At 52.3% G+C, this 25082-nt stretch overlaps 7 protein-coding genes across 7 annotated transcripts; 4 read left to right on the forward strand and 3 right to left on the reverse strand.

Annotated features, from left to right (window-relative positions):
• Nucleotides 1-895: 895 nt before the first annotated feature.
• TRIVIDRAFT_27893 (uncharacterized protein) lies at nucleotides 896-3218 on the reverse strand (the record flags this gene model as incomplete). The annotated part of the gene is made up of 3 exons (XM_014101222.1): nucleotides 896-1409; nucleotides 1474-2917; nucleotides 3032-3218. 3 exons carry the CDS (start codon nucleotides 3216-3218, stop codon nucleotides 896-898), a joined length of 2145 nt encoding a protein of 714 aa, XP_013956697.1.
• A 3298-nt stretch (nucleotides 3219-6516) lies between these two features.
• Nucleotides 6517-8537, forward strand: TRIVIDRAFT_27740 (uncharacterized protein; the record flags this gene model as incomplete). The annotated part of the gene is made up of 2 exons (XM_014101223.1): nucleotides 6517-7271; nucleotides 7328-8537. 2 exons carry the CDS (start codon nucleotides 6517-6519, stop codon nucleotides 8535-8537), a joined length of 1965 nt encoding a protein of 654 aa, XP_013956698.1.
• Nucleotides 8538-11670: 3133 nt separating this feature from the next.
• On the forward strand, nucleotides 11671-13382 carry TRIVIDRAFT_179823 (uncharacterized protein; the record flags this gene model as incomplete). Its single annotated transcript, XM_014101224.1, has 2 exons — nucleotides 11671-12116; nucleotides 12196-13382. 2 exons carry the CDS (start codon nucleotides 11671-11673, stop codon nucleotides 13223-13225), a joined length of 1476 nt encoding a protein of 491 aa, XP_013956699.1.
• A 1146-nt stretch (nucleotides 13383-14528) lies between these two features.
• TRIVIDRAFT_221752 (uncharacterized protein) lies at nucleotides 14529-15014 on the forward strand (the record flags this gene model as incomplete). The annotated part of the gene is made up of 1 exon (XM_014101225.1): nucleotides 14529-15014. One exon carries the CDS (start codon nucleotides 14529-14531, stop codon nucleotides 15012-15014), a length of 486 nt encoding a protein of 161 aa, XP_013956700.1.
• A 376-nt stretch (nucleotides 15015-15390) lies between these two features.
• TRIVIDRAFT_221753 (uncharacterized protein) lies at nucleotides 15391-18122 on the reverse strand (the record flags this gene model as incomplete). The annotated part of the gene is made up of 2 exons (XM_014101226.1): nucleotides 15391-16273; nucleotides 16324-18122. The coding sequence occupies 2 exons, from the start codon at nucleotides 18120-18122 to the stop codon at nucleotides 15391-15393; spliced, it is 2682 nt and encodes an 893-aa protein (XP_013956701.1).
• A 1267-nt stretch (nucleotides 18123-19389) lies between these two features.
• TRIVIDRAFT_221754 (uncharacterized protein) lies at nucleotides 19390-20938 on the reverse strand (the record flags this gene model as incomplete). The annotated part of the gene is made up of 3 exons (XM_014101227.1): nucleotides 19390-19488; nucleotides 20210-20528; nucleotides 20877-20938. 3 exons carry the CDS (start codon nucleotides 20936-20938, stop codon nucleotides 19390-19392), a joined length of 480 nt encoding a protein of 159 aa, XP_013956702.1.
• Nucleotides 20939-22525: 1587 nt separating this feature from the next.
• Nucleotides 22526-24976, forward strand: TRIVIDRAFT_230570 (uncharacterized protein; the record flags this gene model as incomplete). The annotated part of the gene is made up of 1 exon (XM_014101228.1): nucleotides 22526-24976. One exon carries the CDS (start codon nucleotides 22953-22955, stop codon nucleotides 24741-24743), a length of 1791 nt encoding a protein of 596 aa, XP_013956703.1.
• Nucleotides 24977-25082: the final 106 nt, after the last annotated feature.

Here is a 25082-nt window from a genome sequence, read left to right on the forward strand (position 1 = left end):
ACTCTCGTCTATCTACTACCTATCTAACAGTGAAACTTAACCTATCCCAACAAAGGTGCTCCATAGCAGCCCAGATTCGACATCAACAGCACAGTGCACAAGATAGGCATTCAGTGCAAGTGACAACTTCGTGTATACGTATTATTCTTCATCTGCTCACTATCATATCCTAATAGCCGCGCGTCCTACGTAACATATCCAATGCCAACAGAGCAAAACAAGCCTCAGAGGTCTTGATACTTTTTATTCATTCCTGGTAAATCCTCCCTGGGTATGATCAAGACACGCCTTTCCGAATTATCAAACTTGAAAAGAGAAAAAGAGAGAAAAAGAAATATGAAGCCTGCGGCAAAGATAGCCAAATCTTCCAAGCAAAACCTTAGTAGTCTTCTGATCTCAGAGTTGAGGTCCCCCACATCCCATAAAGCGGGTCGTCCGTCCGTCGCATTATCGTGAAAAAAAGGAAGAATAATGACTTTACTCCACTCTCCGTGTCGAGTAGAGCATCGCAATGTACGTAGTAAATGAAACAAGGTTAAAAGGGCGTGTCGATAGCAATGTATAAGCCAAGGCGCAAGCGCCATGAGGTGTGGCGTATAGATATAGATCAGGCCAAAGATGCCATCATCGGGTCGAATATGAGAGGATCAACATTAAAGATCAAGTTGCCGTCAAAGAGTAGAATCACCCAAAAGGTTGAGTGTAACTATGTAAGAAGAAAGAAGACGATGTAGAAGAGGAGGAAAAGAAAAGAGGAACAAATGCAACAGTGGTGAGCCCTTCACTAGGCCCAGCCCATCTATATTCGCATAAAGAAAAGTAGGTGCCTTAGAAGAAGCGCTGTCGTCGCGGAGAAAGAGAAGAAAGAGAAGATGGGTTGATAGCCTAAGCGACATTACATTGGGCGGTTCGGATACGCGCTCTCAGGGATCATGCCCGGTACTCTTCGCTTCCCCGCGGCCGTCGATCGACCCCCCGGGAGTTTAAAATCAGGATTGTCCAGAATCATGTCATGGCGCTCCTGTACCGGTCGGCGTTGCGGCATTGGCGGCTGTGGGCTCCATTGCGGGTTGATACCACGCTGCGAGATGGACGTAAAGTTGGAGTGTTCCGACTCGGCAGGGCTGCGAGTCCCATCGGGACCACCTCCCATATCTTCGTAGCTGGCCTGCTGGAGATGTAGCGGCGGCGGCGGAGTCGTCTGACGTCGCGGAGGTGTATGGGCTGTCTGGTCAAAACGAGGATCGACATCTTCATAATAGCCGCCCTTTTCCTTCACACCGGCTGCTGGTGCAGGGCTCCTAGAGTGATCTGGCGTAGGGCCACGCTGCGTGTTTGCCAGGGGTGCTACGAGAGGCGAGTTTCTTCCCGCCTCCTGGTTCCACTGGGCCCGAGATGGGACATATTGCCTATGGTTTGCCAACTTGGTTAGTAATGCAATAAGGGAGAGAAGCAGTACAGGATGATACATACTCGTCTTCTGAATACTTGCTCCCGTCACTGGCAAACGTCTCTCTCCGCGCGGATGAAGGCTGGTGGCCCTGCTGGAGATTGACCATTCCAGCAACATCCGTGTCGCTATCCCTGAGGTTGCCATACTGTCCATCGCTGTTGCTTGCTCCAGCAGCCGGTGTTGCGTCCATCTCGATGGCCTGCCCAACGGATGAAACTGCGGACTCGGTGGCTTCTGGTAGCGGTGGAGGGGATTCTGCCCTAGGCAGATCGGGATCTGGGCGGTAGGGCACAAATCTGTTGCTGCTGTTGTTGCTTCCGCTGTTGCTAACATTACGACTCGGTGCCCCATAGTTTACGGCAGCGTCTGACTGTGGCGGTTGTTGCGCTCCGGCATAAGGTCCTCCTCGGCCATCTGCAAACGTTTGCCGAGGTGGCGGCTGCCGTCTGTTGTACTGGCCACCCATGTCATCGGAAGAATAATTCATCGGCGGCGGGCTGCGTCCTCCGCCTCCGTTATAGTATGGGCCACCACCATATCCGGCACGGGATGACGGTCCATATCCTCCTCGTCCACCACGCGGGCCGTATCCACCCCGGCCAGGAGGGCCATAGCCTCCTCGCCCTCTCATAGGAGCTCCGTAGCCCCCACGACCGCCGTAGCCGTTCACGGGGTCCGTTTCTCGTCTAACGGGGACCCGGCGGCCATCATACGGCTGGCCAGCCGCTCCGTAGGTGTTGGGAGGCACGTTGCCATAACTGCCGTACGAATCCTGTGTTGCTGACCTCTGCGGCCCGCCATAAGCGCTACTAATTTCACTGCCCGAGACGGCGGCCAGATCGGCAACCGCGGGCTGTCTCCCGTTGGATGAACGTTCAGACGTGGTTCGCTGTGTCAGGGGGATGCGCTCTTCGCTCTGTTGGTCGTCTCTCGGAGCCTCATATGTGGCGAATGCAGGCAAGGTGTCTTGGGTGCCGCTTCCACCACTAACGACTGGCATCGTGGGCTGGGTTGTCATGGTGAAGCTGGATTTCGGCGCTTGAGCCTCCCGGTTATAGTAGTTTTCACCACTCATCTCTGCATTCTCAGCAATCCTCCTCTTTCGGTCTTTTCTGCTTACCAGAGTGCGTCGCATGGCGCAAGAGACCAGAGCACTCAGGAAAACCAGGACGGTACCAGCGAGGACAATGTACGTGCCCCACGCCATGTGAGGAATGAAAAGTAAGACATCGATGACGAAAGCGGCGATGCAGACGAGAAGGGTGATGAAATTGAAAATAAAGAAGAAGAGCAGATACCTCGACGAGTGAGAGGCAGCGCGGAAGTGAGCAGCAATGGCCATGAAAAGCAGGACCAAAGTGAGGAATGCAGAAACGGGGTGAAGCACCAAGATGGAGGAGAGCGTATGGCGAACACTATTTGGCAGGTCAAAGGCCTGGTTCTTCCGGGTAGGAATCACGCTGCCTGTACGCAGATGTTTTGTTAGCCATTGTCATTGGTTTGGTACATGTAACCAGCATAAATCAAACTGCTCATGACGGTGGGGGTAGGGGGGCAGGCAATCATGGATCTTCTCACCAATGTCATAACCGATGCCAACGCTGCTGCAGCCCGTGGGCCCGCAGAAACCGAAGACGCCAAATTGAACATTCTCAAAGCTACCGAGAGGGATGACCGAGATGATGGGAGCTGACAGCACCGAGAGGAGCAGCAAAGCAAAGGCAAGGCCAAGCAGAACTGTCAAGGGCGTCGCCGGTCGCAGCATGCTGGCGGTGGACAGAAACGGCCCAGCAACAGCAACCGTCGACTAGGCGACGCGAGGCGAGGGAGAAGAAGCAAGACTCGAGAGCGGCGCGAAGACTATGAGATTGAGTCGAGTACCGGAGAAAAGGCGAAGGAGTGACGTGAATAGAGAGAGAGAGAGAGAGAGAGAGAAATAGTATTGATGTCGTCGGTATTGTTTATTGTGCGCGAATTGGCCAAATGAATGAATGGCCCCCCAAAGAAGCGTCACTAGGCCGTTGTTGTTGTCCTCCACATGATCCAGGGCAACGTTCGACCGGTAGTAATACCACGGTAGAAATGGTAGCAGGCGATTCGGCGACGACAAAAGGAAGAGGAGAGCAAGAAAACCGCCGTCGAAACTGCTCAACCAGACCCGAGGAGCAAAAAAGAGAGAGATTTCGACCTGTGCGGGCGCCCAGATTGGTTTGCTCCAGGTGGGCCCGCCGTCTGGGTTGATAATTTGAGATTTGCGAGTTTTGCAACAAGCAAACAAGGAGCGTTGGGAAGGGGAAGAGATCAAAATTGGTGATGATGCCGGAGGGGGGTGGAGAGACTGTCCTGGTTCCAGTCCAGTCCAGTCCAGTCCAGCACGAGCTTGAACCGCATGGAGGAGCGTCGAGCGTCGAGAGAAGACAGCACAGGACACAGGCTAAACGTTGATGGCTGCAGCGCTAAAGCGCCAGTCTCGTAGTGCACTTAGCGCATCACAGCCAACCGAAGGCCCCCCACAGGGAGCCCAAGCCCAGACAAGAGTGAATCCACAGGCCGTTCGCGGCTGCTAGGCCCCAGTTGAGCATAGCGCTGACCGCTGGCGCACACAAGAGTCTTGTACCGCTGCACGCAATTTAGCGGCCGGGGGTACATGTGCCTGAGTGTGCCTGTTGGAGATGAACTTGATGCAACCTCCAAGGGAAGTGAAATTGAGTTGGAGGCGCAAATCTTAATGCAAAGCTGGACGGTCAAATACGAGATAGACAAGCATGGCGTCTGAAAACGAGCATTGGAGAGCCTACTATAGGTAGTCATGGGAATCTAATTATAATTTCAATCCCAGACCGTCCAGTTTTATTTTCACGGCGCACAGAGTTTAATGTACTACTCGTAAAGGAGTGATGCTGTATACATGTATGGATGGATCAAATGGCAATATCCCCCCCAAAGCCCACGCATTGACCACCTCATTGTTGTGTTACGCGTTCCTGGCACTGGCCTTTCCACCCCCGTAATTTTAGTGGTGCTGTCCGCTAACATGGATTTGCTGCTTCCACAAGAAAAAGAACTGGGCCAACGGCTCCAGTGATTTTCCTTGTGTCTCGCCTGACCCGCAATTATGCTGCAGGTCCCATGAGGCGCCACGCATATTTTCCCCGTGCCTGAGCCTCTACTAAGACGAAAACCCCATGGCTCTTTGATGGCTTTGGGGCCGCGCTATCGAAAATGTTGCGCAGCATGTCATCCGCAAAAAGCCCCAGCTAGCAGCAGAGAGTTTGCCATTTTAGCACTTTCGGAGCACGGGGGCTGTACTCGTACATACAGTATTGTATCGACACTACTGTAATCGTTCATCTGCATCCACCCGGGAGGAGTGACCATCAAGCTAGATTTGTATGGTGCAGCCAGAGGGGCCTCTTGATAAGGACAGAGACAGCTTGGCCGTTTCGAGCAGGTCGGCTCCAGGTGATTGATTGCTAAAATTGGGCTGCAGGGGACTGTCACTGCGAAAAACTACAGTAGTTACTGGGTAGGTAGTTCCACGTCTGGTTGAGAAACACGCAACGTCAATTCTGTGCCATCACGGCACATCAGGCGCTCTGCCCGTGACGTGGGAAACAAGGATGTTGGCCATTTCACACAGTAGCGATTTCACCTTGGGCATCCCATCAGCGATTCACGGCCAGCAACCCAAGAGATTCTCCTTCAGAGGTCAAGCACTCTGAGTTTCGCCACTGCTCCAAATCACGTTGCGCCTCGAAACAGAGCCCCTGTTGTGCGGGTAATGGATCCATGGGTCTGCTCCGCGTCGCTCGCTTAGTGCTATCTAGTGGAAAAGTGCAAAGCCAAGTATTATAGCGCAGAGAATGCTGTACTCTGCTGTAAGAGTAGATGATGCAGTCGATACTCGCTCTTCACTCCCTGTAGGCGCATAAAATCAGGCTCGAAGCACGGTTTCCGTAGTGCGGAATTCCAAGTAAACAAATACATGACGCAAGAATGCGTTGCTGACCTTGTGCCAAAATATTTCGAGTACGTACCTCTTGTTTGCTTGAACTCTTCCCCGCATGCTGCTCTTGACTCGTACTCGTACTCGACACGAAGTACATGGGGGGCGCCTATCTTATCGCCTTATCTCTGCGTGCTGTGCTGAGTTTCGTCATCGCATCATCGACTACGAGAATGGTTAATGGCCAAAAGTCTGCGACCACTCTATGCGCTCCACCAAAAATCATACATTTCAAAAATTCATAAATAAATCCACATAAATAATTTGGTTTCAAAACCTTCTAATTAATTAGAACAATAATTTCCATTTATTTTTCAAGAGAGTTTAGGTCTTTTAATTGATACTTTTCTGGAGTTGTTCGGAGGTAGAAGCTAACTGAAATCGCCCCTATGCAATTTTGGGGGGGGGGTTCGATTTTTAGGTGGTCGCAGACTTTTGGCCACACACGGAGTGCTCTATCTGCATACCCTATAGGTAGATTACCACGTATCCCAACGAGGTCAGAAACCAAGGTCAGGCGGCTTCGTAGCATAACATTGCTTTGTTAGGTGTAAGTATAGGGTATATTTGTCATTCGAGGGTATGTTTTTTTCACCGTCATTTTCTCAATTCGTCGGGCATCTCGTGTGATATGTAATCATTATATCCGATTAGCATCATCCCGTGCTGCTAGAACCACATCCGGCCACTAGGTACTCCAAGCATCATCTCCTTTACATAACAATAATGTGCAACAGATCATCTAGCAAAGCCGGGTGAAATAGAACCAAAAGACCAAGAGAAACAATACCCATCTAGATAAATTAATATTTCCATTCCATCCCATCTCAACTTATACTCCACCCGGACTTTTATGTAGTCTCAACAGGTCAAACTTCGGATCAACCCCAATCGGCCCCGATCGGACATCGGAAGCTAGAGAAAGCCGGGAATTTCTTCAAGGCCGCCACCATCCCACCAATTCTTCTGACAGCTTCATCATCCACTTCGTCCGAGCCCTTCTTCCTTTCCCCGAATGACGCTGCGGTAGAGCCATCGATCCTCGACAATGCCCGGCATGCTTTGTCGCAGCGGCCTGGGCCTGCCCAGACAAGCTCTGCTGCGAAGTCGCGTGCCCTCGCGGCATGACGTCTTCGTCCGGCGCATCCAGAACTCGGGGCCTTTCCAACCTCTGCGGCCGCCGTCTCCTGCGTCCCTGGGGGCTCCACGAGCGGCCAAGCAGTACAAAGGGAGCCGGAAATGGGGACGTCGACTCCTCATTACGGCCGCAGTTGGCGGCACCGTCTATGCGGTAGATCGACAGGTTTATGCTTCTAGCATTGCGCGGTCGGTTCGAACATTTGGCACGGCGCTGGTCGCTGCCCTCGACTACAAAATCAATTTTCGGCCGGAGCCGTGGGTTGGAGGAACTGTGCCTGATCTCCACATGCGCAACGCAGAACGGCTCTTCAACCTGCTGCGGGCAAACGGCGGGCTGTACCTCAAGATCGGCCAAGCAATTGCGATGCAGAGCGCAGTACTGCCGCCCGAGTTCCAGAAGATGTTTGGTAGAATGTTTGATGACGCGCCCCAAGACGATTGGAAGGCCGTGGAGGCCGTAATTCGAAAAGACTTTGGCAAGAGCGTCGAGGAAGTGTTTGGAGTTAGCTTCAGCGGAAAAGAGGGCTATGGAGTCATGGAGAGAAAAGCTCGCGCGAGCGCAAGCGTTGCGCAGGTTCACTGGGCAAGGCTTCCGGATGGCAGAGAGGTGGCAATTAAAATTCAAAAACCCGAAATCGCGAAACAGATTGCGTGGGATCTTTGGGCCTTCAAGTGAGTTGTGTCTCGCCCAATTGCAAGATCCAGGTATTGACTACGTATTCTAAAAGGACCGTGACTTGGATATTTTCAAAGTGGTTCGACCTTCCTCTCTACACATTGGTACCGTTCATCTCCGAGCGCCTAGAGCTAGAGACCGACTTCCTGAGCGAGGCAAGAAATTCAGAGACGATGCGCGAGCTGGTTAACTCAGAGAGCCGCTTGAAGGGGCGTGTTTACATCCCCACGGTGTATACCGACCTTACCACGAAGCGAGTTTTGACGACCGAATGGATAGAGGGCATTAGGCTGTGGGACAAGAAGGCCATGACGTCGAGATGGGTGGGCGGATACGGAAAAGGCAGCCCGGGAGCGGGCACTCCCTTGCCGCCACTTGACATGGATCTTGCCCGCCGAGAGCTCCGTACAAAGCCCTACCAGGAGAAGATCAAGCCGGAGCGCCAGGAGTGGAAGGGCGTTCGCGGCAGAGGAGGCCTTGGTCTGACTACCAAAGAGGTCATGACCACCATGGTAGACCTCTTTTCCGCCCAAATCTTCAAATGGGGTGTCGTCCACTGCGATCCTCACCCGGGAAATATCTTCATTCGACGTCTCCCTAGCGGACGCGCGGAGCTGGTCTTGATTGACCATGGCCTCTATGTGTACATGTCGCCCAAGTTCCGTCATCAGTATGATAGGTTCTGGAAAGCCCTCATGACCTTTGATAACCAGACAGTTGTCGAGGTCACAGAAGAATGGGGCATCAAGGCAGCAGACATGTTTGCGAGCGCGACACTGATGAAGCCATACGAGGGCGGCGAGTCCACCATGCAGAATGACATCAAGGCGATGGAAGGCCTCAGTCCGGCGGAACGGCATTACTATATGCAGCAGAAGATGAAACAAGGTATTCGCGACATCCTTGCTGACGAGGACAAGTGGCCCAAGGAACTCATCTTCATCGGCCGGAACATGCGCATCGTCCAGGGCAACAACCAGTACCTGGGCTCGCCTGTCAACCGCATCAAGATGATGGGCGAATGGGCAAGCCGCAGCCTCTACGAGGATCCAAACCTCCCCTGGACGCAGCGGCTAAACAATGCATGGCGGCACATTATATTCAAGTCTGTCATGACACTGACAGACGTCGCCTTTTATTTTTTCAAGCTGCGGCAGCTGCTTGGTCTGGGCGGCGGGATGGAAGACGAGATGGAGCGTCGCATGAAGAATATGGCGCATGAGTACGGCATCGAGCTGCAGCACGAGGTTTTCGAAGGGTGAAGAAGACGACGGTAAAATATTGGATAGGCTGATGCTTTATTTTTCACGTTCTGTGCTCCACGACATTTTGCTAGAGGCGTTGGACCGCGTTGATTCTTTATAGAGGGAAAACAAAAAAGGGCACCAAGAGCGTTTGGCATTCGGAATCCCCAGTCATCCTGATGTATGTATTTATACATGTACGATTATATAGACGATATACCACTCATTGAGACGGCAGCCGGCAGCTTCTCTTGCTTGACGTGTCTGCTGGTGATGATGATGTCATTTGCACGTTCGTTCAATACCTTTGATGCTGCTTCTGTACATGTAGTTCTCCGTACTCGTACTGTAGCTGGATGAGCAGAAACCATTGCCATACCATCTTGATTTGTTCATCAACAGGTTAGTATAATGATTGTAAAGAGTTGTTGAGCACGAGTAATTCAAGACATTGCATAGTCTGTACTTGTAGAAAGGCCTTCGTCTCCATCGTTCTATTGGATCTAGTGCCAGCCTCGCCTTGCGGCTAGCTGGCGGGCTTTGTGGCGCCTTGTTGAAGCAGGTTTCATGTTTCCCACGCGAGAAGACGCCAATGGAACCAATAGCGGTGCGTGATTGGTGCTCGAGTAGCGTGACGAGTTGAATGGCGAATCGCAGCGGACCTGCAATTTTAAACGCTTGCAGGGATCGCAAGGGGACGAGCTGGAGTCGGTGCCAAGAATTGGGCAAAGCTCCGTGATGGGACTTGGCATGTTGTTCTAGTTTCTCTCAGTCAATAGCTCACACAAACAAGACTGGCCTTTTGGGGTGGTTCAAGCCCAAGACAGATCCGACATGGGATTGAAATCGCCGCTGAGCAATGGCCGCCATCGATAACATTCCTTTTTGCTTCATTCTATCATCTTTTCGGAGGGTATACATGCATCGTTAATTAGCCTATTCCTGGCTGGTTTCAAGGAAATCTCATTTGAGGGGCGCATGTGAGGTGCGGAGGATGCAAGTGTGTCGCAAGCCAAAGACACCCCCGTCTGATGTGTATGCGAGCAAGCAAGGCATAGACATTCTGGGGCCAAGCCCAGGCCTGCAGGAAAATGATATACCACTCGTGCTTAGTACTCGGTACTACCTGTGCCAGCACGAGTAGTGGTAGGTAGCAGCATTTCGTGTTCGGTATTACTTGTTTAGTTGATGCTTCATGCTCCATACCTTGCAAATCCACCGTGCCCGTGAGCAAACCAACCTGTGTGCGCAATGGCGTGCGGCCGAATCCGCAGCCAACGGAACCAAAGATGCTAGATGCCGCGTTTTGGAAGCCTCTTGTCCGTGTGCCGTGGCTAAGATCTCGAGGCATCGCGTTGAATCAAGAATCTGCTAGGGAGCTTTAGATGCCGTGTTTCATGCTCGCCAGGGGTCGCAGCTTTGGCCAGCAGGAGACTTCCAATCGCCATTACATGATGCCTGACCAGGGCTGGTTAGATGGGCTTGTGGAGAGACGAATGGGGCCGGGGTCACTTAGTATCACGAATTTGGGACCTCGATTGGCGCTGCTACAGAGCACTTGGGTGGCTCCCCTGAAGCCCAAGAGCTGGTGCAAGCCAAAGGCGGACGAGGACAAACGCGCAGGCTGTCGAGGCCGATGCGCGCTCCCTCCCTCTCCTCTCCCAACTCTTTCTCGCAGAGTGTCGAATCCTCCTCGCTCGCTCGCTTTTCCTTGCCTTGCCGTCATCGCTACGACCTCTTCTTCTCCCCTGGCTTCCTCGGCGCTTGACGCTGCCGACAGTCCTTGTTATTTTTCGCTCGTTACCGCTGTGACATCCGTCCAAAAAGGCTGTAAGCCGTGACCCTGGCCCTGGTGATACTGTACAGTACCGCAAAAGCTTTGGGCAAGTTCACGAGCTGAGTCAAAGCGGTGTCGAAGCTCCAGCAAAACCCCCGGCCCTGTTGCCTCTCCTTCCATTTTCCTTTCTCAATCCGAGTCAAGGCAGGAGCATCTACACCACCTGCGATTTGCCACGATCAACTTGACCATCTTCCCCGCGTCTCGGCTGGACCAAGAAAAAAAAAAAAAGACACAATTTTCACAATCGCCAAAAAATAATAAAACAAGATAAAAAGCCCCCTCAATCAAGAATCATCCAGGAACGCAATTGTGAGTGACGAGAATGGTTCTTGTTTGTCTTTTCTTCTCTGTCCCCTCTTCCATCAGCTTCCATCGCCACTCTCTTGTGCGAAATCGATACCAATTGCCAAATCACTGCTGCTACGAGGCTGAAGGAGACTCGGGCGACTGCGCTCTTGTCTTTGTCTTGCTTTCATTTTGCCTCTGCAGGGCGATCGTGGAGTGGCGTTGCGCTGGAGACGGCATTGGCTGGCTGCAAGTTGCGACAGGCTCAGCCTTGCGTCAATAACAATCTCTCCGACAATGCGACGAGGCCAGACGCAGAATCAGAGATGGAAGCATGGCCAGCGACGATTGCTCAGACTGCTCAGACTGCTCTGACTTGAGCCCAGAGACAATCGCAAGATAGGCACTCGTGGGCTGTTCCAGTTGCCCGCAGCTCCCGGTCGCATGATTCTGCAGCTGTCACTCTTTTTTTGACACCCCCAACGCGTCGCCTGGTGGCCAGAACCCTGACATTTTGCTTCTGAATGGATGCTAACCGCCTCCTTTTTACCATCTAGTGACGAATTGTTATCGAATTGGAATCGTCTCCGCTGCAGAAGCCCCGCCTCCCCGCCTCTCTGCCTACGTAGCTGGTGCATTAGACCTGCATCGGCATATTGTATATTTGGGTATGGGATTTTCTCTTTTGTACCAGCAATGCTCTAGCGCCTCGTGTTTGCTCTGACTTGCATCTTTGCGACTTTCTTAGTGCCTTCTCTGGCACAAGAAATCACGGACGCAAACAAGCCATCGAAACCACTTGCGGATTTTATTTGTTTCTGACCTCTGAGCTGAGCAGGAATCTCCTAAATCTTACCTCATCCAATCCGGCGTTTCAGAAGTTGATCCCATCCAACCAAACTTGTGTCGTCATCATCGTTACGACGCATTACCCGATCTCTTTTCACTGCAACAACAGATCGGCCAGGCAACGGCTCTCCTGATTTTTGGACGAGCCATATTCAGTATCCTGTCGCTGGCTAAACAATGAGTTCGCCTCCTCGTCGCTCTTCTAGCTTCGGAATGCTTCTCAAGCGGACAAAGAGTGGTGATTTGGGCAAGGGCAATAGAAAGGCCCAACCCGAGCCCGATCGCCAGCCCCAACCCACCTCGCGAGCTGCTCCCAAGCTCCCAGAGTTTTTCAGCGGCGCCGAACAGCTCTCGAAGGCTTTCGCGCCCGAACTGCAGTCTAATCCCGTTCTCCCAAGCAGCCGTTCTGGTCGCGAATCATCCAGCCGCTCTTCTGCAGAGCCTGGTCGTGCCGCTGCTGCCAATATCCCAATCCCTCCCATTCCCAGCAATGCCTTTGATCCCTATGCCAGATCCGAGAGCATGACGAATCGTGGTCGTTACAGCTACGCCAGCAGCAGTGCTATGAGCACGATCAACAACCCAAGGAGGATCCGCAGAAGAAAGGACCCGACCCCATTCAAGTAAGCGGCTATCCAATTGCTACTCTCCTCTTCCACTTGATTGAACCACAACCGACAAGTTAACTAACTATTTCATTAGCATCCTCATTCTAGGAAGCCAAAATGCCGGCAAAACCTCCTTTCTCGAGTTCCTCAAGACTGCCCTGGCACTCCCGCCGAAGAAGCAGGCCAAGAAACAAGATGAAGACACTTTCCAAGTACCTATTCCACCTGTTGGAAACTTCATCCCACACTACCTGGAGACGGAGATCGACGGCGAGCGAATCGGGCTGACTCTTTGGGATTCTGAGGGCTTGGAGAAGAATGTCGTCGACCTTCAGCTGAGAGAAATGTCTTCTTTCTTGGAGAGCAAATTCGAAGAGACTTTTGCCGAGGAGATGAAGGTTGTGCGCTCCCCAGGTGCCAAGGACACCCATATCCATGCAGCTTTCTATGTCATGGACCCTTCTCGCCTTGATCGCAACATTGCGACGGCGAAGAAAGTCGCTTCCCGCAATGGCATTCCCAATGGGGGCTATGGTCAAGCTCGAACACTTGGTGCTCTCGACGAGGACATTGACCTCCAAGTCCTCCGGACTCTTCAGCACAAGACAACCGTCATTCCCGTCATTTCCAAAGCAGACACCATTACAACAAAGCACATGAGTGTTCTCAGAAAGGCAGTCTGGGACAGCATCAAGACAGCAAATTTGGATCCTCTGGAGGCCCTGGGCCTGGACGAGGACAGCAGCAGTGTTATCGAAGAGGAAGCTGAAGAAGGAGAAGATGATGAACCAGCCGAGAAGCCATCTGTTTCACCAGGCCATTCGAAGAGGCTCTCTACAAACTCCATCCGCAGACACAAGTCTGACGAGGCCAAAGATGAAGAAGCACCATTCCTTCCGCTTTCCATCATCAGCCCAGATCTTTACGAGCCCAGCGTTATCGGCCGGCAGTTCCCTTGGGGATTTGCTGACCCTTATAACGAGGAGCACTGCGACTTTGTGCGCTTGAAGGAGGCCGTCTTTACCGAATGGCGTGCTGAGCTGCGCGAGGCCAGCAGGGAGCAATGGTACGAGGGCTGGCGAACAAACAGACTCAAGCACCGCGATCTTCCCCATGCGCGATAGAGCTTCAGACAACCCTGACTGGCAGGGCCAGAGCGCGACTTCTCTGTCATGATCCGCTGAGCAATTCAGCAGAGAATACGTGTAGACCTTGTCGCTGTGTCCCTGCTGTTTGTTTCAACCTCCTCATTACGCCCCATTTACCTTAATTTCCGCCTCCGATTAGCGTGGCATACCCTGGCCTTATCTCCGCCTTGGGCTTCTTTCTTTCAGCGAGACAGGCCCTTTTTGTTTGTGCATGGAGGTGCCGATGTAAGACTCATTTCTTTGCATTGTCGAAAAAGCAACATCATTTGATTAGCCTTGATTCAGAGATGTTATAATTGTGGCTCTGTGCGCAAGTGACGAGGGAGAGTTTATATTTCCCTGAGCTTTTGCGGAGCTGTTGTCTGTCTCTACTGCATCTTTTCCTCCCCGCTCTCTTGTTCAGGGCGATTCTGCTGTTGACAGAGAGAACAGGTTGCTGGCGCGATGGAACTTTTTTCTTTTTTCTCTCTCATTTTTCTTTTTTCTTTGATACGCAAATGACTTTTGATTCCCCCCATCATTCCTTTTGATGTCCTTTCCCCCCTATACGACGTCTCCTGAGAATTCACCTCTGGAGACCCAATTTGGAACTGCGGAAACGGCGACGACGAATGGTAATTTCTTCTCTTTTATCCCGCAGCCTGGTGCGAAGCAGTATGATCGATACCCGATGATGGGAAAACCTATTTTGGCGGCTTTACCTTGTTATCTTTTTGTATCTTTAGCTTTGTTTTCTTTCCTCTCTTGTCGAGAAAAAACAAAACGGAACAGCAATTGCAGCAAGAAAAACGAGCACACAATGTCCCTGGATAGGTATCTATGAGTATGCGCGGAAAATTGCTTGGACAGATGTAGAATAGGATGAAAGAGGTTTTTCTTCTTTTGCAGAATCCTTTTTTGAATTTGAACTTTGACCCTTTGACCCTTTTTTTTGGTGCTTGTACATCTTTTGGCCCTCAAGGGTATTTTTGATGACACGATATGCCGAGATGAGATGTCGTTTGCAAGTTGGCGAAGCTACTCCATGGGTGTTGCTGATCAGGCAATATTGATTGGTTGAATCGTTGCCCGTCCTTGGCACGTCATATTCCGTGCAGCTCCTACTCACGCCATCCTTCAACATCTCCACCAGCTTGATCTCTCCAAGGGGACATTCCATACATAAATCAGTCATCTAACCCCTTCAGCTGCGATTCGTCATGGTACTCACTTCACTCGAGGGTAAAAACGCGTCGACGAGAAGGGGCGGCGAATCTTAGCGCCAAGAGGTCAAGGTATAATGTTTGTTGAGTATTCCAAAGTTATCCCGCTGACCGATGGGGCATTAGAAAAGCAATCACAAGAGACGCGGAAGGATTCTTTAGAATCACCGCTCTCGCAGCATAGACCTGCCGAACCGAGCCGGAAACGATCCCGCTCTTACAGCGAAGACGCCGAGAACACTGTAGAAGGCCGTGCCCTGAAACGGAGGCGGGCGTCTTTCTGTGCTGCCGAGACAGATTTCGATGAGGCTAACGACAGGAGCAATCCAATCAAATACTGGATTCTAGAGGGGAAATGGCCACGTCAGTACACTGAGCAGAATCTCAATATGGAACGCGTGCTTGCGAGGATAAAATCTACACCTTCGCTCTCCCAGAGCCGGAAGCAGTCAGAGCCTAGCTCTGCAAGCTCTGCAACACCTAGCGATCAGAAGCCCAGAGAGCAGAAGAGTGCAACTTACCGCGATCGAGCATATCAGCCAGCTCCAAGTGCGGAATTTTAGCACGCAGGCCTCATGCTATTTCACTTTAAGGCTCCCAAACTGACTCAAACCTGATGAAACGCAAACGCGAGAATTCCGATACTGGCGATGATTGCTCTTCTGGCTCTAATATTCCCTTGATCAGTTTTAACAGAGCATCGTTGCCACTCTCAGTTACCAAGAAGAAAATCGGGATGGTTGTAATGAAAGACATGATCACTATTAACAGATACCAGAGTATGTAAGTAGAATCCTAGATTTCTTTCCCAAGCCCTGATGCTCCCATTCCTTGATTCAAGTGACGCCGAAAAGCCCAAACGCCGTGATAAAGGTAACCAAGTAGTTGCCGTCGCCATCAAAACACAACAAATCTTATACCTGAACAACGCACCGTCTCTCAGCTTTCCAGCCAGTACATGTCGGCCTCGGTATTGATCGGCCTGCCGTTGCTGTCGATATCATTCTCCCTCCTGGCATGATTCTTGCCCAACTTCTGCAACCGATCAATTTCCTTCCTGCTCAGCGTGACCAGATCAAACCCCCGCGGCAGCACCGCGTCAGAGATGAGGAAATCGACCTTCATATTGCGAGCCCTGTCACGATAGGCCTGCGCGTCCCGTGGACGCTCGAAAAGATGGCTGTCTTCCCTGTTGATGGTGGACCAGGCGGCAGCGCGGCGTGCAATGAGGTCAACCAATGTGGCCGAATCGTGATCGCTCCAGACACAGCGTCTCTTAAGAGTCTGTGGCTGGGCCAATCGCGCATTTAAGCGAGCCTGGTGCTTGATTTGCTTGATGGCTGTGAAATCTGGGGCGGAAGATGAAGGAATGGATGGAAGCGGCCGCGCAGTCGAGGTATTCGCAGCAGGACGACGGTATTCCCTCTGGTATTCCTCACGCCGGTATGCAGGGGCGGATGAAGAAGTTGTCTTGCCCCTTTTGGTAGGTCTCCGTTCCGCTTGATAACTGTTGTAGTCGCCGTCCTCGCGTTCCCTCTGTAGTTCTCGGTGTCGGTGCACAATGGCAGATGATGCAGTTGCCTTACCTTTTCTAAAAGGCCTGGGGTCTTCTTCAAAGTCATCCTCTTCCTCTTCTTCCTCCTCCTCCTCTTCCTCGAGCTCCTCTTCGAGCTCCTCTTCTTGATCGTCATCGAAATAGACGCTCTCGCTCTGGTATTCGCTTTCTTGATACGATCGCTTGCGCGAGGACCCCGATGGAGCGTGGGCAAGAGATACACTGCCGAGCAGACCGACTAGTTGTCTGCCCATGAATAAAGAGCTGCTAGAAACTGAAGTTAGCAAACGAAAGAGGAGGGGTGGAATCTATCTTACTCTCTATCTCGGCTCTGAAACCGTCGTGGCGGCGGCTCAGGCTGGGAGCTAATCAGATCCTGAGAAGATGCTTCAAAGTCATCGTGGTAGGGAAAACTATCATCGTCGCCGAGCGGTGGCAGCTCTGGATATCTTCCTTCACGCGCCCATCTCTCTTCTTCCCTCCGAGCCCTGTCTTGTTGAGCTTGCCGCTCCTTGCGAGCCCTCTCTTGCTCTTGGGTGTGCTTTCCTCTCACCAATTCTCTCACTCTTTCTCTCTCTTGTCGTGCTGCTTCTCGAGCACGCTGCCCCATTTCTCGAGCTTGTTGCTCCCTTTCTCGAGCCTGCTGCTCCCTTTCTCGCACTTGCTGCGCTTCTTCCCGAGTTTTGAGCTCTATTTCCTTGGCTCGTTGCTGCTCCTCTCGAGCCCTGTGTTCCTCCTCAAGAGCTCTCTGCTCTTCCTCTCGAGCTCTTCGATGCTCTCGGAACAGACGTTGTTCCTCAGCGCGCACTTCATCAAGTAGCTTCTCCTTCTCCTTGTCCACCTTTTCTTGCTCTGCCCTGTTTAGTAAAAGCGATAGTGTTGAATATCTGGCCAAGAGCCATTGCTTGAGGGAATCAAGCGTGTGTTTGAGAGGATACTGAGCTCGGATACTGGGCAGATCCACGGGAGTCCTAATCCCTCTCTTGCCACCGTCAGACATTATCTTCCACATGTGGGAGACTCTGTTCGAACAAACATCCACCAGCGATTGTTGATCGAGGTCCGCCAGGGGCTTATAAGGGCCCTTGATAAAGAGAGTACCATAGTCGCTCGGAGCATCTGGCGCGTTCATATTACAGAATGCGTGGCCCAGCATGCCACGCAGGTCTGTGGCCTGGGGCGACCTTGCGATGCTCTCAATTGCTCTCTGAGTGCGAAGTTCCAGGGATATTGCCCGGTACTGCGTGTTATCAGCGGCGAAATGCATGGGGAAGAGGATATCCACAGCCTCGAGAAAAGGCACCGGATTGTCCCCTTCAGACTCGATGCTTTCTATTTGCATGAGAGCGGTGGCAATGTTTGCCAGCTTGATAGAGAGCGGAACAGTAACACTCTCAGGCTCCGAGAGGTGTGCTCCCGCCTTGTCCACCCAATCCCAGTCGAGAAAAGGGGATGCCTGGCGAGGAGCTAGGAATCTACTGCGAGACGCCCTGAAAGTCTGCAACTTCATGAGGAGCACCTTTTCGTATGACGGCCGTGACTTGTTCTGAAACTGGTCGACGAGGTTCTTGGCGTCCCTGGCTAAAGAGGCTACGGCCTCGAGCTTTATCGCATGCTCGGCCTCCTCGACATCGCGCTGGACCATTTCTTCCTCCTGCAGCTGAGCTGCGGATTTGGGCTCCGGGACAAGGGTTTCGTCGTACTCGTCGTCAGTGTTGTCCCTCCTAGGGTTGGTGGCAATACTACTGACGCTGAGATGACGGGGAGCGCCACGACGCGGTACTGGATCAAACACAATGGATCCTTTGCGTGGCACAGATGTCAGGCCTTTTGGAGGTTCTATGCTTGGCAGCACAGGAGATGAATTTGAGGGAGTTGCTGGCGGAGGCGGAAGAGATGGGACAGCGGCAGGAAGGGGAGGAGGTAGAAGGAGAAGAGAGGCCCTCGGTCTTATAGGCGAAGAGCTTGGAGGAGGACTAGGGGAAGAGCTAGAGTGCCTGATAACGACGACGCTCCCACGCCGCTTAGTTGCTCGCGGTGGGTTTCTCCTGGTTGGCTGTGGAGGAGACGAGGATGGCGGAGGCTCAACGGCCTTTTTGGACCGCCGGGTCTGCATCTTGGACTAGCTGCAACGAGGAGCTGACAGGATATAAAGCGGGACAGAGCTGCCGGGCGGCGGAGACGAAGGAGATACAGATGGAGATACGGGATGGAGAAGAGGAGGAGAATTCGAAGAAGAAGCAGAACCGTGAATAGAGGACGAAAAGAGAGAATAGACACTAAGAATAGAAGACAAAGAATACAATGGAAACGGCTCTGCGATGGACCGACGATCTCGAATGTCTCAAAGAACTAGCGGCACGCTTTGGCGCTTTGGCGCTTTGTTGTTTGTCCGGAATAGCGTCCTGTTTGCTTTGAGCAACGCGATGAAACTGTACAGTTTTATGCCTAACCTAACCCTATCCCTCCAAAAAGTCGGGAATCGTCCCCTGCGCGCCAGAACACGCTAAGCCTTTTTCGGCGACGTCTGTCTCTAGCTGGGGGTAATTTGATGGATCTCGCTCAGCAGACCTGGAGCACAGATAATCAACTGGCCTATCAAGAAGAGAGGACGCGGCCTGTTGGTTTTCTTTCTTTCTTTTTTTTTTGGCCGGATTAAGGCGTCAAGATTTGGCACGGGACAGGGCGCAATCACGGCGGGAAAAGCTGTTGGGCGTGTGTACGACTGTGTAAGATTGGCGGAACTGTGAATCCAGCTTGTAGCGTGTACGCCCATTGCGGCACCCTGGCAAAGGCGGGACAACGGCCGGATGAAGCTGAGATTGGTACTGGATTTGCAGAGCCGAGAAGCAGGCGACAAGTATCGGGTACCGGCGTGAAGCACTGAAAAGTTTACGCAGAAATGGGTCAGGGCAGAGGACGAGAGGTTTTTTTTTGGGGTGGGAAGAGACGAAGACACGCAGGCAGGGAACTGCTTGCAAACGGGGTTCTATTCAACTACATGGAGGTACTATGCTAGCCTTTGTATGTATGTATTGTCTATGGAGCAGAAGAATCAAACGAATTGCCGCCGAGGAAGCGCAGGAAATGTATGTATGCAAGATAGGAGACTAGAGCTGGTAATGGCATCTGTTTTTCTTTGATTGACCAAGCAAAGACCGGCGAGCTTCTTGGTCGTTTTTACTGTACAGTGCGGTAGTTGGGCGAGCCGTGAGCCCCGCAGTGCGGAGAGTACAGTCCTATTGAAAGAAGTCTCTGTACCACGGGTTTGCGTTTGGTGGCGTACAGGGACGGAGCCAGAGGTCGTGGTCATTTATGACTGACGACCTCATGGATAAGCAGGTTGGACGGGCTCACATCATCGACTCGTGGTTCCTTGTGCTTTAGTTGCTCTTCTTCTGGGCTGTGATGGCGGCGGACCCCTGTCTGTCGGGGCCAAACAAGCCGGAGAGATATGCAATACGCGTCAAGGCAAGAAACAACTATGGCATGAGAAAGGTGTGGTTAGCTGTGATGTAATGTGATGTAATGTGATTGCCAACAAACAGCAAAATGTGCAGCAAATTGCAGCAGCGCTGCCACTCTGGCTGCAGTTGAAATCTGCCCGGTTTCGATTTCGCGGGTTCAAATGGCCAGGGTCAACTGCCCGGCTTCAATCGCCCAGGTTCGCCTGCCCAGTGTGCCCAATCTGCCCGGTTGATCTGGCCAATTGTCCAGGTTCAGCTGCGCGGTTTCGATTTCCCGGTTTCAAGTGGCCAGGTTCATCTGCCCGGTTTCAATCGCCCGGCCTCAATCGTCCAGGTTCATCTGCCCGGTGTGCCCATTCTGCCTGGTTGATCTCCCCAATTGTCCAGGTTCAGCTGTCCGGTCTCCATTGCCCGGGTTCAAATGGCCAGGTTGATCTGCCCGGGTTCAATTGCCCGGTCTCAATCGCCCGGGTTCAAATGGCCAGGCTTAGCTGCCCGGTCTCGATTTCCCGGTCTCAATTGCTTGGCCTCGTCTGCCCGGTCACGCCTCGACTGCCTGAACAAGGTGGATAGGGTGTGGGCGAGCAGGGGATACTGCAGCCTCCAGCTGCAGGGAGACTCCAAACCCACTGGGCAGAGAGGACAGACTGCACAGGGCAGAGGACAGACGACAGAGGGAGTGATGAAAGTCAAGGAAAGGGAGGAGAGGGGAGGGGAAGTGTATGTGCGTACGTACCGTGGCCCCGAGATTTCCCCAGGCCATGGCGTTCCATCCAGAGACGTCCATGAACCTGTGCGAGCCCATGCCGTACCATGTGAAGCCAACGTGGCCGGCATCAGCAATCAAGAGGGCGATGAGGTAGTTTCGGACGACTCTGGCCTCGGAGGTGGTCCAGAACAGGGCCAAGCCCACCAGGCACATCCCGAGATACATGTTGCCCAGCTGATGGGCCAGAACGATGCTATTCTCCGAGGCGGGCAGAGGCTTGTGCTGGGGGATTTGCTGTGCCACGAACCATGCCGGGTCGTATACGGCGCCGGCGAAGCCAGCCACGCTGTGATTTGGTCAGATACTCTACATACAGATACGAAATGATACAGAGTCTCTTTTCGCTTGCCGTGCTCGCTGCAGCCAGTCGTTGTTGGTTTTGTTTTGAATTTGAGTGGGTTGGTTATGGGCAGAGGGAGCATTGATTGGGTTTTGCTGCGACCCCCTCCCAGACCTCGCATATTTTATGCATAGCAGGAGAAGAGAGGAGAAGAGAGGAGAAGAGAGGAGAAGAGAGGACAGAAGATGGTAAATGGTGGGCTGTGTCCAATGCCGCGATTGGGCAAGCGATAGATGCATGATCAAACTCCAGAGGAGACGACAATTGGGCTGGGCTGGGCTGGGCTTGGCTTACAGCGACAGGGGCTCGAGGACGGTAAAGACGAGGCGGGGGAAGGGCGGCAGTGAGGCGGCCATCATGTGCTTGTGCGTCTTGGAATGAGGGGGCAAGAAGAGGAGACAAGAAGAAGAAGACGGAGATGGAGAAGGAGATGCGGATGATGGGATGATATGATGAGTGGTGTGAGCCCAGATGAGGAGAGAGGAGAGAGGCGGGAAGACCAAGTGTGCGAAAAGAGGAGGAGAAGGCGTGGAGACGAGACGATTGTAATTGCAGTACTAAGCCAACCAGTGACAATTTAGCAGTGTAGTTGGTGATGATGATGATGATGATGTTGATGATGAGATTTGCGACGAGGGTTGGATGTTTTTCTTTCTCTTCTCTTTCTTTTGTTTCAATCAAACATCTATTACCCCGTTGTTGACCAGTGAAAGTTGATGCTCGAGGTTCCTGTTTTGGCTCGAGGCGCAAGGGAGTACGTACTCTCTCATATTAACGCGGCCAGAAAATTCAGAGACGGCAGAATGAATTTGTCCATCCGCGCTGGAGCATCCGCTGGAGCATCCACTGGAGCAATTCGAACAAGATGACACACCACTTTGTCATATGCGTGTACTGTACTATAATGTATTGGAATCATTCTCCCAGTCTCTATTTTTCTTTTTCTTTTTCTTTTTCTAGTACACGATGGAATAGTTTAATCAATTCCATCAATTTCATTCCGTCAAATTCCATTCCGGCGGTTGTCATGACACTCACTGAAGCAGCGCTGTGCATCGGTGCATACATCTACTAAAGGCCCCACAAAAACCTTGCGCCGATGCCCAGCTTGTCTCTTGTTCACAGCAGCCAAACTCGAGCACCAACAGAGAGAAATGCCGGCAGCACTACTACAGTAGGTCAGTAGGTCCCTGCTATACTAACCGGGTGCCGCCCCATCAAAAAGCATCATCAGCTCAACGTGCCGCCGCAAACGTACGACCCAGGACAAACGAATCGGCGCAATTCGGGAGGCAGCACTCACACATGACCCGTTTCTACTTCATTTCAAATTTGTCCAAATCTAATGCTACTATTATTGCTATTACTACTGCTATTACTACTAGGTATTATTATATTATTACCTAGCATTACTACTACTACAAACTACAAACCTCTCGGCTCTACGGAGCAAATGCGTCGCCATTACGAATGCCGAGATCTCCCAAGTACACAGTACCCCCAAACTCCACCATCCACCTCCCATCTCCCCCCGTACCAGCTACAACCCCCTCTTCCAAATCACCGGCTGACACTCGTCCTCACCAAAAAAAAAAGCCACCAAACTTGTGCCGGAGTACGCGCTCCCCAACGTAAAGCCGAAAAAGCCCAAACTTTGCTTTGTTCTTTTGCTTGCTTTTGCTTGCTTTACTCGTCTTTTCGGTTCCATTCTTACCAACAATCAAAAGAGCAAATCCTCCCCTGTAGCGCCGTCTCACCAACTAAACCCCATTCCGCAACTTTCCATGCCTCCAACCTGCCAAACCTGAGCGCTTCACGTGCTGACTCTCTCTCTTCAGCTCTCCCTTCTGCCTATCCTCTCCTGCCATACTCCGTATGCCAATCCCCTTTTATTCTATCCCCCGCCTCCCTCTCCCTCCAAATTCGTCTCCAGCCGCAGCGGCACAGGTACCATCGCGTTAGCAGCTGCAACCAGAAAAAGCAAAAAAGCGGAATTCCATCCAAGACACGGAGGGTCATGTCGAGGCCTCACTGTGCGGAAGTGCGGCATAGCATAGCTTAGACACTTCCGGTTCCTTTTTTTCCCTCCCTTTCTATCTCTCTACTACTCTGCTACTCTGCTACTCTACTACTCTCGCTCTCTCACACACTCTCTCTTTCAACCAACTCCCTCTCTCTCATTCATTCCCTCCTCATCTCATCTCTCTCTCTCTCTCTCTCCTTTCGTCGCTCGTTGATCCGTCCAAATCCAAATCTCTCCAAATACCCTCGCTCACGTGCGCTTCTCCGTCGACCCGGCTGTCTTATTACTTCAGCTCCTTCATATCATTCATTGCTCTACATCCACAAACTGCTGCGTAACAACTCGCCATGGCCACCATCGAGCCGCGTCTGATCCACCTCTTGAATGACGATCCGACAACCCCGGAGCTCCCCAACACGGACCTGCTCTCGCTGCCGTCGCTGCCCGCCTTGCAGTTGCTGCCCTTGTCCGGGGCTCGCGACGGGCCTCTACCGCCGCTGCAGCTCGAGGGTCTTCGCGCAGACAGGTTCTTCGGCAGTGCTGGCAGGAATGCCGCTCTTCCCGGCCCCAGCACCGGAGCTCCCCTGGCCTCGCCATTCATCGGAGACCAGTCCAACGCCTATTCAGACTACAGGAGGGACAATGACTTTTCCAAAGAAGGCAAATATGCCGGGAGCTCGGCGTTATATCCGCTGAGGCTGTTGCTGAGCGAGGTCAACATGCCGCTTATACCCACGACGTCAGCTCCTTCATTCACCAGCATTCTAAACGAAGGGCCAGACTTTCAAGATGATGCTCCCTCGTCTACATCCAATTCTACCTCCACGTCTTCAACTTCCTCTTCATCATCTTCTTCTTCAAATACCACAACCACTGATACCCCGGCTTCTTCTTCTACTACCAACAAGAAGAGACCAGCTATTCATATCAAGGATGATTTTGTCCAGCTACCACAACCCGCAAAGAAACCCAAGGCACACCAGGCTCCCTTTATGCCACCCATCATCAACGGACTCCTTGAGCCGCCGCCCCATGTCGCTCTCTTCCCCCCAATTGAGTCCAGTGCCTTTGATGACACTGACGCTGGCCAGAGCAAGCTCCTCCATGAGCTCAGCTACAGCCCCCCCGGCCCCCGTCTGTCTCCGGAGCCCGATCAACCCGTCACCAAACCAAGGGCAACAAGAAAGCGTTCAAGCAAGCCCAGGCGCAAATGGACAGAAGAGGAGACGAATCATCTGCTCAAGGGCGTTGATCGCCATGGTGTCGGCAAATGGACCAGCATCTTGGATGACCCTGATTATGTCTTCAACTCGCGCTCTGCCGGTGATCTCAAGGACCGCTTTCGTACTTGCTGTCCCGAAGACATGCGCGTAACCGAGGCGGATGAAGTCAAGATTCGTGCCCGGCGACGGCACTTTAGGAGCAAGCCGAGATCAAAGCCGCCGACACCAAAGAAGAGGCCAGCCAAGACACTACAAGAGTACCAGGAGCCTCAAGAGCCCCAAGAGCCCCAAGAGCCCCAAGAGCCCCAGGAACCCCAGGAACCCCAAGAGACTGAGGAGACTCTTCCAGCCCAAGGTGGGGCTCTACCAGACAAGGACCCGGCCGCCTGTCCTCCGTCCGAATTTGACGATGTGCCCATCAAGAAAAGTCGGGCTCATCGGATGAAAGTGTCGGACCTCGCAGGGCTCGGCATCACTGGGCCCTTTAGAAAGGCCCGTAGGCGGGAGAGGACTGCCTTTTCCAATCGAGACGACCAAGAGATTCTGCAGGGCCTTGAAAAGTATGGCGCGTCTTGGTCCAAGATCCAGCGCGACGGGCGTTTTCACCTTGGCTCCCGGCAGCCCACGGACCTTCGAGACCGGGTGCGCAACAAGTTCCCCTACATCTTCCAGCGCATCGAAAAGGGTGTCTTCCAACCCAAAGATGTCAGCGTCACAAATATCCTCGAGCCCATGGTCAGCACCACCTTTGTCGGCTCATTCAAGACCGCTCCGGCTCCACCACTTACACTAAACTCCAATCCCGCAAAAGCCTCGCAGGAAGAGTTGCCCAAGGGGCCATCAGCGGGTGGTGGCGAGATGGACATTTCCAGACTTCTACTGGACGACGCCCATGTGACACCTGCGCTCTCTTAGAACCATCACACCTCAGATTACTACCTACTACTGCATCCATGATATCCCATCATCTTTTCTTTGTTCCGAGCCTTTTTGTGCTCGATAATTTACTTTGACGCGCTGACTTGAGCTCGCGCATGGAAGAGGACCGGCCAGGATCATAATACCCCCCCATATTAATGTTGAGCATGATGGGATGAGAATAATAGCAAGCAAAAGATGAATTAATTGACATTTATTTATTCCACATCACCAGTATCCCACTGTATCAAATCCACCTTGGAAAGTTTGTCCTACGGAGCATTGTGGAGCAGCTGTTATCGTCCTCGTTTCCTTATCGTAGAAAAATGGAGAGCC

Source organism: Trichoderma virens (genome assembly GCF_000170995.1).
Source record: "Trichoderma virens Gv29-8 chromosome Unknown TRIVIscaffold_6, whole genome shotgun sequence".
Taxonomy (NCBI): Eukaryota; Fungi; Ascomycota; class Sordariomycetes; order Hypocreales; family Hypocreaceae; genus Trichoderma; species Trichoderma virens.